Source organism: Xiphias gladius, chromosome 9 (genome assembly GCF_016859285.1).
Source record: "Xiphias gladius isolate SHS-SW01 ecotype Sanya breed wild chromosome 9, ASM1685928v1, whole genome shotgun sequence".
NCBI classification, from domain to species: Eukaryota; Metazoa; Chordata; class Actinopteri; order Istiophoriformes; family Xiphiidae; genus Xiphias; species Xiphias gladius.
Genome location: NC_053408.1, coordinates 20,461,826 through 20,476,623, shown reverse-complemented (window position 1 = coordinate 20,476,623; position 14,798 = coordinate 20,461,826). Strand labels below are relative to the sequence as shown.

The 14,798-nt window shown below is 38.9% G+C and overlaps 1 protein-coding gene across 4 annotated transcripts in view; it reads right to left on the bottom strand.

Annotated features, from left to right (window-relative positions):
* LOC120794773 (caskin-2-like) overlaps positions 1-14,798 on the bottom strand; it is a 57,150-nt gene that overhangs the window by 40,088 nt on the left and 2,264 nt on the right. For 3 of the 4 annotated variants that reach the window (XR_005708157.1, XM_040136078.1, XM_040136079.1), the window contains exon 2: positions 12,960-13,454. Coding sequence is in view for 2 of the 4 variants with exons in the window: in XM_040136078.1 (XP_039992012.1) it covers positions 12,960-13,053 (94 nt within the window). In the remaining 2 variants the exon portion in view is untranslated. Of the gene's footprint in view, positions 1-12,959; positions 13,455-14,798 lie in introns of those variants that run through there. The other variant, XM_040136081.1, reaches the window with a different exon arrangement.

Genomic DNA, 14,798 nt, shown 5'->3' with positions numbered 1-14,798 from the left:
GTGTATTTTATCATCGTTGTCTGCTCTGTCATTTGGAGAGTTGTCTACTGTACAGTGTCTGCTGTGTGCAGAACTTTACCACTTTGTTTTTCATACCATTTTTCAAACAAAGCCAAGACTTTTCCATTTCACTACTGATGGTGGTCTTCTTCCATGTAATTTTTTGTGTTCTATAAAATCTCAAAAATGAAGTCACACTTGACTAAGTCATTTGTTGTGTCTTTACTGACTGACTAAAAATGTGATGTCTGTTGACCCCTAAAGACTTCTAGTACGGCTTGAAGTCCTGGGCTTCCACCACCTGTTTGGTCAATTCCATTTTAAAATAGTGGACAGTAGCTAAGGCTTGAGGCTGTTTCTGATTATGCTGCTGAGGTCAAAAAAACAAACAAAAAGATCGATTTCACATAGACTACTTTTCTCAGTGATCCCTTCCAGCTAGTTAGTTAACTGTCATGTGATTATTGGACTTATGCCAAACACAAGCATGAGGTCACACACTCCTACATGGATGGAAAAGTCAGGACATTTCTCATTTAGCCTAATAGGCATGGATCAATACACTCTTGTGCGTACTTACTGTTATATGTTACTTAAGTGTTCGTTTAGGACAAGGGCAACAGCTAATACCCTCTCATGGACAGTTTTAGTCTCATCAACCGCAAAACCTACAGTGTAAGCCAGTAAGGGCTTGACAAACCACATCCAACCTTCTTGACACAACACAAAATCCACAGAATGATGCCATTTCCCCAGCCCCTCTCAAAAAAAGGGCTTGGTACTGAGCCTCAAAACTTTTTTGGTACCAACCAAAACCAGGTATCATAAACTGTCAAGCACCGTAAGTGGGTATTGAATGTCTTGTCAGATTCATGGTCTTGTTTACTTATTCTTTCACCAGATATTGGTTTACACTGTATTTTTGCCCACTTTAATGACTGTATATGTTTTAAAGAGATATAACATTTGTGATTTTTGTAGTGTATAGAAATTCCTGTTTAATTTGAGTACTATTTTTGTATATGTACCTGAAAGTCAATTATTGTATTGTCAATGGTATCGAAAACTTTACACCATGCCCAGCCTGGATCAAACAAAGGAAGCGTACAGTTTATTACAACATAGTTTTCATTCTCGTAGCTCTGATTATCATTTCTATCAGTTATGATATAATTGTACTGACTAAAGAAATTGGTGAGATCCGGGAAAACTGAAACATTGCTAAAAAGAGGGCTATGGAGAATGATACACCATTTGATTTGGAAGGGAAAACTAAGGCAATTTTGAAAATTTTTACCCAAACTTTCTGTTCTAAACATCCATCACAGTTTACAGACCAACTTTATTATCAATATTACAAGTTGTCACTTTCAGTTCAGACCTTCAAATGGTTGAACAACTAGCTTTTTTACAACATGTACAATCATCATCATAATCTGACTGCTCATATTTGTTGCCCCGTTCTGAGATTTCAGCTTTTGTGAGCACGATGTTATATCCAACATACATAACTGATGGTTGTGGATACGAAAATAAGGTTGTATTACTACTTAGTTTTCCTTTAAAGGGGTACTCCAGTAATTTAGTATTGTACTTCCACATAGTTGGAGGACAAGTGAAAGAGAAAGAGATTTAAAGAAAAGCACAGGCAAAAATAGAAGCAAAGGCTGAGATTTCCTGACTTTTAAGATCCTCTAGCATAGGTTAAGCTTCAAAAATACTGGATCTCACAATTTCTGTAACGCAACTAAATAGTCCCTTTTATTACATCCTCCCTGACTTGTAAATTCCCATGTCTTTCAAACTTCTTGCTACTAGTTTGTAATGCAGGCTTTCTATTATAAATTTATATTAATATTATAAATGTGGAGTAGCTGTAGCAGCACTCTTCATGACGAACTGAGCTTCCAATGTAAAATCGGTTGAGTGCATCCTCATATCACACAGCCATAGATTAAGGTGATTCAGTTTTTGATGACAGTTACAGTTTTAAATTGATATATAAATCTTAAAAACCTGTACACACCCTGCTTTGGTCTGTGGGAAGCCAGATGATAAAAACTAATTGCAAAAAGGTTGCACTGAAAATCTGAATACATCAGTGAAGCAATCTCTGATTCCAATTTGTTTCTTCCATGTCACTTGTTTGCCTAACATAGACACACACTGATCTACTAGCAAGTATCTGTGTCTTCTTCTAAGGCACAGTGGCTTATCAAACAACTACAAAGCCAGAGGATATGAACAGCCACCACAGATTGTGATTTCTATTTGCATCCAAGTCAGGGTAAGAGATGGGAAGAATAGGTGAATGAAATGAAGATATAAAAAAATAAAAAATAAAAGGGTGAGATAAAAGATCAAAGCCACAACAGCAACCTCTCCTGCTGATTCTCATTACTACTAACAGATACTGAAACAGCCCAATTCCCAAATTGGAAACACATTCCTCCCATACATATATACAAGTTTGTGTAAATACACACACAAACCAAACTTTCTTGTCAGACAATCACATTATCCTTCCAAGCACAAAAACAATTCCACGAACTCAGAGTACTCTGCCTACAGATGCTTTTTTTGTTGTTGTTTTTTCCCCATCTTATCACAGACACAAATCCAAACACATGAATACAGTTGCAGGGCATGTAGAGTCAGGGCAGAATCCAGTGACACCATGCCTCACACTGTGAAATCTACATTCAGGCACCTGCATGACCTGCTTGTTTTTTACTAAAAGAAGAAAAGAAAAGAATTGAGCTGAATGAAGATGAGTTCCTTATCTATATGAAGACTGGAGCAAGTGATAAAAGGCTAGTTATGCTTAGATGACAGTCTATTGCAACCACCCCAACCCACAGACCCCACACACCCACCCACCCAACACACACACACACACACACACACACACACACACACACACACACACACACCCCCACACACACCCACAAATACAGCTTAATTCTTTTAGTAATTTCCTCAGCAATCCTAGACAGGCTACCCCATCTGTCAGAGGAGGAAAGGGGTCAGGATTAATGTGTGTGTGTGTCTGATACAGTGCAAAAGTAGGTGAACTCAAAAGCTGTTCACACACGACTTGGCTGTAACCCAACTGTCTGGCTAATAAAGTAGAAGACTGATTAGCCTAGTTAGCTGGTTAGCTATTGGGTTAACTATTACACCCTGCTGCTACAGACTCAGAACACTACAAAAGACATGAGACAAAAGTTACGGAGTTAAAGGAGAATCAACTATGGATGTGTTTGGACATGTGCAGTATATATGCACACAGACAGCACACACTTGCACAACCATCCACAAGTACACCTCTTCTTAGGTACTCTTAAGTCTAACAGACTTCTAATCTGACACTAGGCCAGATGGGTTATCCCTGATTCAAGGTAAAGGAATGAAGGCAGGAGGAAGCTAGGATAAAGAATGGGGGGTAGGAGTGGGGGTTGCTGACAAAAACTGTTAATCTGCAAAAGGAAGAACCCAAACTTAATTTCTTAAAAAACGGCATTCTGAGATACACTTATTAGCTTTCTTGCCGAGGTTAAGATAAGAGGATCAATATCAGTCTCTTTTTTTCTGTGTGTTAGGGGCGGGCTGTGGTTAGCCTAGCATAGCCTTAAAACTGGAAGCAGGGAGAAACAGCTTGAAAAAGGCCAGGGTGAAAAATTTTTATTACCAGAAATTCTGTGCAACGTTTCCCACTATAGCTGTTTATAAATTGCCAGAATCAGTCAGTGAGTACAGGTTTTGATATAGGTGTGTGTGCAAGCAAAATGGTACCCAGCCTGGCAACCTCACAGTGACAACAAGACTTTTGGGAAGCTGCGCAAAGTCACTGCACCTGGCTGCTATTCCAGCACATATTTCCCCTAAAACTAAAAAATGTTGTTGTTTTTACATACCGCTTACATATGGATTAAATAAACAAGATACACTGTGTTAAATAAGTGAGCTTTAGAGGTGCTGTTAGGCATATTTTTGAGCTTTGCGCAGAGCCAGGGAAGCTGTTTCCACATACTTTCAGTCTTTATGCTAAGCTAGACAAACTACATGACTCCAGCTCCATTCTGGATACATAGATGTACAGTTGATATTGATCCTTTATTTTGACTTTCAGAAAGAAAACGAATAACAGTAATTCCTACAATGTTCCACTATTCCGTTTTAAAATATTAGATTTAGATTTAAAACTGCATTAACAGATTTTTTTGTCCTCTTCGGGGCAGTGGAAACAACTTGTGAGAACAACATTGACAGATTATCATCTTTTAGGCTAATATGGGAAACTTGTTAGCAAACAGCTGCTCCATTACACAGTTACAGAGCAACATTATCATTCATTTGGAGTTGTAATTCTGGTTACCTGATGAATGTAAGTCTAATATTCTCTCACTTAGCTTTGTTTTTGGTCTCCACCAAGCACAAAGAAATATCTGTCTTTGGCTGCTAAATGCTCCACTATGGTCTCTAATTAGTCTCTAACTACGTATGTCTGTTGTTTGTTGCTGTGCAGTGGTTTTTTAGAGTTTTTTTTTTTTTTTGCTGAAAACAGTTGCCTGCTGCGGCCGAAAACGACACTATGAGAGCTGTGAGACTGAACCAAGACAGTGAAGTTGTGGGAAAGACAGCTTAACAATGAGCTGAAACTCCATAAAGCCAAGGGAGCTGAAGATTCAGGTGATAATTCTCCTTAGGTTCATCACTACGAGTGACCAGTTTCACACTGTCAAATTGTTTTCACATTGTCATTTGATACATTGTTATTATCATGAAAATAGCATCTTTACTTCTGTGATATGTGTAACTCCTGTTGAGACAGGTTCTTGGGTGGTCATAAGACGGTGAAGAAATATTCTGAGTAACTGTGTAAACCAAAAGAAAAGAAGTTAAGGCTCTTTCATTCAATAGGAGGGACAGAAGGTTGGGATTACTTAAAAATTCGTAAGGATATTGATTTGATTTTATGTTCATATCTTTTAATGCAGGACAACTGACCTAAGGAGACTGAGAGCATACAGGTGATGAAAAGATTTAAAAAAAAGAAATCAAATCTTAAAGCATAATTACTTAAGGATGAATGAGATCATCACCAGCAGAGCAAATAAGACTTAACACTAGAGGGATATGCCTGCATAACAAAGATGTGAAAAGAGAAATGCTTACAAGAGAAATGACCTGGCCTCTAGCACCACCGTGATCAGTATATGCCTTTTAATTCCCACATATAAACCAAACTTCAAGGACTGCCTTTTTTCACCCATGTAACTGTGAAAATCAGGCACACTCGGTCTCAAAACGATGCAGAAAAACTAGTCCATGCATTTGTTACTTGTAGGCTGGATTATCGCAATTCCTTATTATCAAGATGTCCCAATAACTCTGAAAAGCTTCCAGTTTATCCAAAATGCTGCAGCGCGAGTACTGACAGGAACTAAGGAAAGAGATCAAATTCTCCCATATTAGCTTCCCTGCACTGGCTCCCTGTAAAATCCAGAATAGGATTTAAAATCCTCCTCACCTACAAAGCCCTTAATGGTCAGGCACCATCATATCATAAAGAGCTCATAGAACCCTATTACCCCACTAGAACACTACACTCCCAGAACTCAGGCTTACTTGTGGTTCCTAGAGTCTCCAATAGTAGAATGGGAGGCAGAGCCTTCACTTATCAGGCTCCTCTACTGTGGAACCTTCTTCCTGTTTGCGTCCAGAAGGCAGACAACCTCTCAACATTCAAGAGTAGATTTAAAACCGTCTTTTTTGATAAAGCTTACAGTTAAGGCTGGCTCAGGCTTGTCTTGAACCATCCCCTAGTTATGCTGCTATAGGCCTAGACTGCCAAGGGACTTCCCATGATACACCGAGCTCCTCTCTCCTCCTCTTCATCATTACGCATTCATATCCCATCAATGCTCGTTACTAACTTGACTTCTTCTCTCTTCCGTAGTTTGTGCTGTCTCGTCTCTCTCTTCTCTCCTCCTGTTGCTTTCTGCAGGTGCAGAGTCTGGATCTGTGACTGAAAACCAGCTACTGCCCCCATGACCCTGCTCAAAACCAACTGCTACAATTATCATTATCATTATTGCTATTATCATAATTTTTTTTATTATTATCATCATTATTATTATTATTATTATTATTACGAGTCTCATTATTATTATTATCATTTTTTTTACTATTATTATTTTAGTTACTACTACTTCTAGTTACTATTAATAATAATAATAATAATAATAATAATAATAATAATAATAATGATGATGATGATGATGATGATGATGATGATGATGATTAAATAAATAAATAATGCGAACCACCTACTCCTCCCATGGTCGTGCTCAACACCCACTGCTATAATTATTATAATTATTATTATTATAATTATCATCAGTGCTATTACTATACATCTCTATGTGGAACTTGCAGTATGCAATCTTCTCTTTCTTCCTGCTTTAACCCGCCCCCACACACACACACACACACACACACACACACACACACACACACACACACACACACACACACACACACACACACACACACACACACACACACACACACACACACACACACACACCTTTTTCTCTCTCAACCCAACCAGTTGAGATAGACAGCTGCCCATGTAGAACCTGGTTTTGTTCAAGGTCTCTACCTGTTAAAAAGAATTTTTCCCATGCTGCTGTCGCTAAGTACTTGGTCATGGGGGAATGTTGGGTCTCCGTAAATAATATTATAAAGAGTATGGTTTAGACTTGCTCTATATGAAAAGTGCCTTAAGACAACTACTGTTATGATTTGGTGCTATATAAATAAAATTGACTGGACTTGACTGACAATGAGCAGCCATGAGTTTGCTTAAGAAAATTATAAAGTATCACTTATTGCAGAGAGGACATAAAAGATTAATCAGTAAGAAAAAAAACACCAGTATGAATAGTAATTTCTGCTTTTGAAACGTGAACAGAATTCTTGAGTGAGTATTTAATGTGTTAATGGTGCTGAAGCTGATGTGGGGTTTTGAGAGTGCTTTTAGAGGGGTAACATGTAGTCTCATAACAAAATATGATCATAATTAATCTCAGTGGACTCCCTATTCACATAACAACAAAACATCACGCTTTCTTGACAATTACTCTAATACTCGATTAATCAATTAGTTGATACCAAAGAAAAACTTGGCATGATTATGTCAATTGGTTAATTGTTTAAGTTTTAAACTGTTGGTCAGATAAAACTAGAAATTTAATATATCAGTTGGGTGGTCCACCACTTGTTCCAGAATGAATTATCTCAGAAAATGCTGGATGGATTGCCGTGGAAATTTTGTGCAGACCTTCATTGTCCCCAGATGACTTTGGTGATCCTTACTTTCCCTCTATCATCATTCACAAGTCAAAATTTCAGTTTTTGCACTAGGCAGGCAACATCTTTAGTTTAAGTTCATTACAGCAGGTGGTTCAAGTTTGATGGTACATTGCTGATAACTAATAAATAATGGCTATATTTGAAAAAAAAAACCCATATTTTATTAGTACAGTGCCTTATGTACTTTATATATGTAGGCCTCCCAAATCTGTTTAATTTGGTTGATCTGAGACTTTGCAATCCATTGTGCCCCACATGGTTGATCACGATGGGTGGTCAATAACTAAAACACCTTAATGACTGATTATTCACAAGTATTCACCTGGGACTATAAATGACAAAGCAGTGATGTGATTGTGATATGCTAATCACAACTAACTGCATGAATCATCTTAACTGCCATACTGGCTTTGCATGGCTTACTGTGGTTACCTGTATGTTTGGTGAAAAAGTGCCCAAGATTTGTGAAGGTGTGACTCATCAGTACACTATATATGGATCAAATGCCGGACACAGTAGTTGTTCAAGTATGATCTTTTGCCTTTGTAACATGACTGTCCACCTGTCCATTGACAATAACCCCAAGCCTTGTGTTTATCGTGACAGAAGAGAGGATTGGGCTGTGGGTCAACATGAAAGGAAGCATGTGTTGCAACAAAAGACATTGTAATCATGAAGGCCTTTGAAGAACCTGGAGTCTCTAATGAGAGGGGGACACTTTGGGCGAGATGACTTTACGAGTCAGGCTGTCACTCTAAATGGAACGGAATGTGAGTAGCTGGATAGAGGCTGCAGCCCTCTGTCTAACCACTGTATCTATTAACACCATGCCCACCTGACTTGTCAGCTTGCGACAGCTAAGCAAGAAGAGGGAGACTGTGGTGAGTCCACTTAAATGGACTGAACACCCAGCCTGATGTCAGCAGATGGCTGATCAGAGAAGAGACCTCCAATCTCAGCTCCTTGTCCGTCAGCCAGCCTCATTGCCACCGCTAATCTCCTCGGGACACTGCAAGGCTCCTCTGCCACCTCCCAGCCAGCTTTAAAATTAAATTCCTGCACCTAGCAGAGCTACTGCTGTGATGATACAAATAATGCTATTTAAAGGCTGATGCTGGTTTTATTATATTTTACTTTAGCACAGGCTTATGTTTATATAAACCCCTAAAACAGCATACAGACCATGCAAAACACCAAGCCTCTCCATAAGAAAGTTAGTCATGTTTGAACAATTAGTGCCATGAAATAAGGAGCCCTAGGAACTATATCTGTTTGCATTTCCAACTTATTTGTAGAATTGTAAAGAGTTAAGACCAGTAACAGTTACTGATAATTAACTGAAGACTAAGAGTCTACAAACATGTTAGCAGCTCAGTAAGGCTGTACTTAAGCATAGCACTGCTTTGACTAAATGCTAGCATCAGGCATGTGTGATTTTTACCTTGGCATGTTAGCATGCTAACATTTGCTAATTAGCACTATACACAAAGTGCTGCTGAGCCTGACAGGAATATGATTAGTTTCTGCATGTACTTTATTTGGTCATATTTGGTGATGGCAAGAGATGATGGGTCAGGGGATCAAATTTTTTTTAATTCATCCGTGTGGGAACATGAATGTGTGCACCAAATTTCATGACAATCCATCCAATAGCTGTCAAGATATTTCAACAAAAAAGCAAAAAAGACAACCTTATGTCACTACTGGAGGAAAAGTCAGGGGGTTACTAAAGTCATCAGAACCTTGTCTGGGAACAATTAACATCTTTTCAAAATTTGGTCCCAATCCATCAAGAAGATGTTGATACATTTTTTAAAGAGTGAAAACTTTGACCTAGTGGTAGTGCCAGAGGAAAGGTCAGGGGATCGCCAAAGCTGTTAAAATTGATCATTTAGGGAACTTGAATATCTGTAGCCCATTTCATGGAAATCCATCCGTGAGTGTCACGATATTTCACTCTGAATTACAAATGTCGACCTCATGGTGGCACTAGAGAAAACATTATGGGATTCATCCTCTAAATTCCATCCAAGAGTTGTTGAGATATTTCAGTCTGGATCAAAATGGTCAGACAGACATAAAGACCAACACTGCCATCCTTGGAACCGTACCACAAGCAGTGTGGCTTTATATGAGACACACAACTGACAAGACAACAACATGGAGTCATTGCACTGTTTGTTGTTGGGCTGCAGCTCACAATTGTTTTTTAAATTATTGATTAATTAGTCTGCTATTTTTGTGATTAATCAGTTATTTGTTTGGTCTATTAAATGGCAACCATCCAAAATCCAAATAGGTAAAGATTACCATGATATAAAACGATCAGCAAATCCTCACACTGGAGAACCTGAAACCAGAGAACTTTTGTTATTTTTGCTTAATAAATGACTTATGTCATCCTGCACCTAGTGTGTCAGTTTTGTATTATGTAATTGTCACACTACCGGACAACCAACAACATGAGCACACACTTTAGAGTCAGTCCCCTTTTGCAAAGTCCCATACATTCGGGCTAGCCCAGCTGACCAGACGCCCTGTCTACCAGTACTCTGTGTTTTTGTCTGTCCTCCACATGCTTGATCACTCCGTGACCCCCAAAGCCCCCCGCCAGTCCATGCACAGGTGCCTCCCTCCTTCATCTGCACCCGGCCCTAGCCCTAGGTTTAGTATGGAGCCTTGGGAATGTCCAGCATGTTGGCTTGACACCACCATACCAGCTTAAAAAGCACCTGACCTCTCTAGAGGATTTGCACTTATGGATAGTTTTGTTTGTTATCAGAATGTCACTTAAACTCACTAGCAGGCCACAAAAGACTTTAAGTATAATCATGAGCAATCAAAATCTTTGTATTCTTCATGGGACTTAACACATAAATCCCCTATAATGGCCACTGTAGGCTGTAATACTCTTTTTAACTTATAACACAAACATGTTGGAACAAATAACATGCTGAATATTTTGCTATTCTTACGAGTCATGGGCCAGAAATGTTAAGTTTGTCCTGTGTGTGGCACAAGGCACTAGGATCAGTGCAATTAAAATGGTTTATCCTACTCGAAGCATGAAAGACTTCAGTAATAATTTGTGGCAATCTGTCTATAAGATTATTAAATATTTGAGTGTGGTGTTAAAGGGATGTTCTATGAGTTTATCCTCTGTGGAGCATGAAAGTGTTAAGTAAATGTAATAATTTTGAATGTTTGTTGTATAAAATCGAACATTTTGGCCAAAGACATAATGATTTATCCCCCAGGTCCATGATTATTCGTACATTTGATAGGCCTACAGCCAACAGTTTTTAAGATAACATTTTGTCTTAGACCAAAGTTTTGGACATGGGGAAATTTTAAACAGCTGTAAAGTAACAAAAAATGTTCAATTCAAATGTGATTATAAGTTCATGACGCAATTAAAGGATCAGAGTCTAAACAAATAAAAAAGTAAGTAAAATATATAATCTATCTGTAATATTTCACAACCCAATTTTGGGGCAGTTGGTTTTCAGACCTTTCAAAGCGGGTCACTACAAGCTAATCGATCAGCTCTTATTGACAAGGCAGTTCTGTAAAAGGGAGACAGTGGAGGTCATCTGCAGAGCCCTCATTGCCAGCTGCAGCATCTGCTTTGCTTCTGTCAGACACTGCAGGCTCTGACTGAAGTGACAAATGACTAACCCACTGAAAATGTTCTGTGAGGGTCCTAGACGATTGGTGGTGTTGAAACCAGCGTGTGCACATGTGGGAGTGAGTGTGGCGGAGACAAATTAAGAGAGAAATACACAGACATACACCATTCCCTATTTATTTGTGCGATAAATTGACACTTTCTTACACAAACTTTGGCAATACCATTGTCTAATGTTCTGTGTGTGCAGGACCGATGCCAAAAGATGAGCCATAAAGGCATAACGTAAAACTCTACTTTTAAAATAATTTATGTGGTCAGCTGCTGTGGGGAGCCCGGGGAGCTGTGCAATTGTGCAGCTGCACAATTACACAGATTCAAAAATGACATAAAATTACTTAATCAACAACGAATAGATTTGTTGCTATGTGTCTACATCTTTATGTAAGTAAACTCACTGCCTGGTTTGCCCAGCTGACCAGTCCTGCTTTAGAGTGAGGTTGGGACCACCTACCTGCTACATACACAATTTACTTCAACTGCTTTCAGTGCTTACTCTACAGATGACACTTTAACTGAGATTGTCTTTAAAATTATACACTTGAACTGGCAGTAATTTCTTTCAGGTCTTCCACCTCAACTGACACCTCCAGCTCAATTTATCAATTCTACTCCCGTGAGCTTGTACTTGAACTTCAACTGAATCTACAACTCGCTTCAGCAATTTCATTTAAACCAGTACTTGAATCGACACTTGAGCTTCATCCAGTGTTTTCACTTTGAAAGGGAACTTAAACTTCCATTTTACCTGTTTCAGCTTCTTTCAGTGTATGTATTTAGACTGCCTCTTCAACTGCAACTGTTTCAGTATTTCAACTAATTGAAATGTTTCAAATGCATTATTTAAGAAAAAAAATTGCCTTTTCTAGTTACGCATTTTATTATTTATTTATTCAATTCATTTTTTATTTCTGTATTTATTCATTCATTAAAATATTTCTGTATTTATTGTATCATTTATTTATACTTTTTAAAGAAGTCATTTTTCATCTTCCATAATTCTCACTTGGGAGCTGTCCAGTTCAACCACAATTTTGGACTTGGCTACTGTGCTGCTCTTCCAAAACAGATGAAGTGCCTTTCTCAAGGGCACCTTGATTATAGTTTATAAAACAGTAGAGAACATTACTCAGTCACTTTCCCCAGCTGCATTTTCCCAGCCAGTTTGGCAGTCATTCATTGTGAACAAACCAAAGCAGACGTACACAGTAGTATAAAAACAAACAATATGATTTTTAATATTCTCTTCCAAGCAGCGCTCACTGTCTGTGTAGTGTGTAAAGTGTGTAACAGGCTTTTTCCTGACAGCCACAGATTTGTTCTCAGAGCTTGTCATTGAGCCACCAGCCATACTGATGAAAGCCCAGAACAGATAACGCCACAAAGAGAGGCTTCAACTTCACAGCTTGCTTGGCCTTAACTTTCCCCGGGTTTGGATAAGGGAGTACCCTGTCATTTGCAACAATGCTACTGTAAAGAGAGCTCGCTTGTCGCTTGACTTGGAGTCTACGCAGATAAGAAACTCTGAAAGAAGAAGAAAGCCCCCTAAAACCCACACAGCAAGACGCGCAAGCTGCAGGGGTCTGCATTTAGGAGATTAGCCCGTGTTGTGCCGCAGTTTGAATCCACTTAGTTTCAAATTGTCCCTGACCTAACTGCTGGAGGGGGCTGTATTTGGTGGTCGACAGCTGAACCTGATCCTGTGGTTATCACAAAGAAACTGCACTTGGTTTAGAAGTAACAAAAGCACAACCGCTGGCAATAGCCCTATCTAAGTTTTATTTCACAGAGGAAACAATCACACTCCTAAGCCCAGAGCACAGAACAAAGACAACATAGAAATAATACAAAACCAAACCCCCCCCCCCGCCTCTGTTGGCTTAATACTTACTGGTTTTGTTGCACTTGACTTTGGAGAGAAGCTTGTGAGCCAGCAGAAGATCCCCACTCTTCACTGCCACCAGCAAATCCTGTTCTTTCCCCATGATTACAGACCTAACCACAGACACAACTGATCACAGTCGACAGCCAAGGTGACTTTTTTTTTTGTTTTCTCAATGCTCCTTCAGGTTGACAGTTTCAGCAAACATTTGTCAGAAAGTTAACAAGTAGCTGCTGGATCCCAGCCATGAGATGATGTTGTGAATAGAGGACTTAGCAGCATCTACAGAGAAGCAGCATCAGGTGAACTGGTCCAGGAGGTCTTCTTCCTCGCGTTGTTGGAGTTTGGATCCATTATCTCTGATGACGGTGGTCTTGGGTTTGGAGTTATAGTAGAACTATTGGAAGTTTAGTTGCCTGCAGGGCTGAGCATATGTTCATAGTCTGTCTCTGTCAACCTGGAGGCAGCAGCAGCCCAACCTGCCATTACACCACAAATGGAATGCTAGAAAGAAAGAGACAGAGAGAAATCACTTTAAGTCTACAATCAATGAAAAACTACATTCAAGTAAAGGAGTAGCCTCTTTAATGCACTTTCCTAACTCTGAAACAAGTGTCTTTGTCACCATATTCTTGTATTTTCTTGTACGGCTGGTTGTGTTTAGACATTTATTGTCTATAACTAAAATAAATATAGGTCTTTTTCACAGCAGACATTTTGACACATCATAAAAGCACAGCTATTATTAAGAACATTAAGAATGGCTCTGTTCTATTCAAGTGTCTCGGTAAACCATGACAGTGTGGCAGTAAGCCAGCATGCACAATACCAGGACCCTGAAACTGAAGCAGCTAAATGTAACTCAGACATCATTCTTTTTATTGTTTACACCTGTGCTTTTCCTACTGTGACATGTCAAAATATCTTAAATATCAATAAATCAACCTGCCCGATGTATCGACCAATATGAACTTTCTCCAGATATATTGGTGTCGGCATATGCATTGGCCAACAAAGTAACAGGGAGCTGGAGGACAGAAATACAAAACATATATGGGGCAATATAGAAAGTGTCTCATTTAAACTGTAAAAAAACAACTTTAAGGGATCCTTATCCAAGATGTTTATGTGTTTTTTGGAGAAAAATTAATATCAGCTATAATGTCTTTATCAGATGCTTTAAACTCTCAGACTCCTTATATTGCTATCACCTTCACTCCAGTATCAACTGGGCTACGTTAGTGATTAATCTGTCGATTGTTTTTTGCACCATTGAAATAACTTTCTTTCCACACATTGTGTTTTTTTCCCCCCTTTCTGTCACTCTCAAAAGTCTGTCCATGTTTTAGTCTTTTGCTGTCTGAATGAATCTACTAACCTGAATCTCGATAGCATTGTGAGCATCAGAGCCCTCTTTATTATTCCCATATGAATCAGATTAATTCAACCATATTGCACTCCGAGTTTTTTCCCCCTGGTCATGCGCGCCCCCATCTACAATGGCTCTATGACTCCCCCCAAGAGGAGCTGCCCCCAGTTTGGAGAACCACTGGTTTAGTCTATAAAATGTCAGGAAATAGTGGAAAATTGCATCTCACCATCCCAGAGCCTGATGTGCCATGTTCAAATTACCTGTTTTGTTTGATGAGAAGTACAAAACGGGATATTCAAGATATTAAATTACACTGATACAAAAAGGGGGGAAACCAGCAAATCCTCACATTTGAAAAGCTGAAACCAGATAATGTTGGTCTTTTTGTATTTGACAAATGACAAATAATTAATTATCGAAAATGTTAAATATCTGCTAGTCATTGCAGCACTATTTGTGTTCAATGCCACATTCAA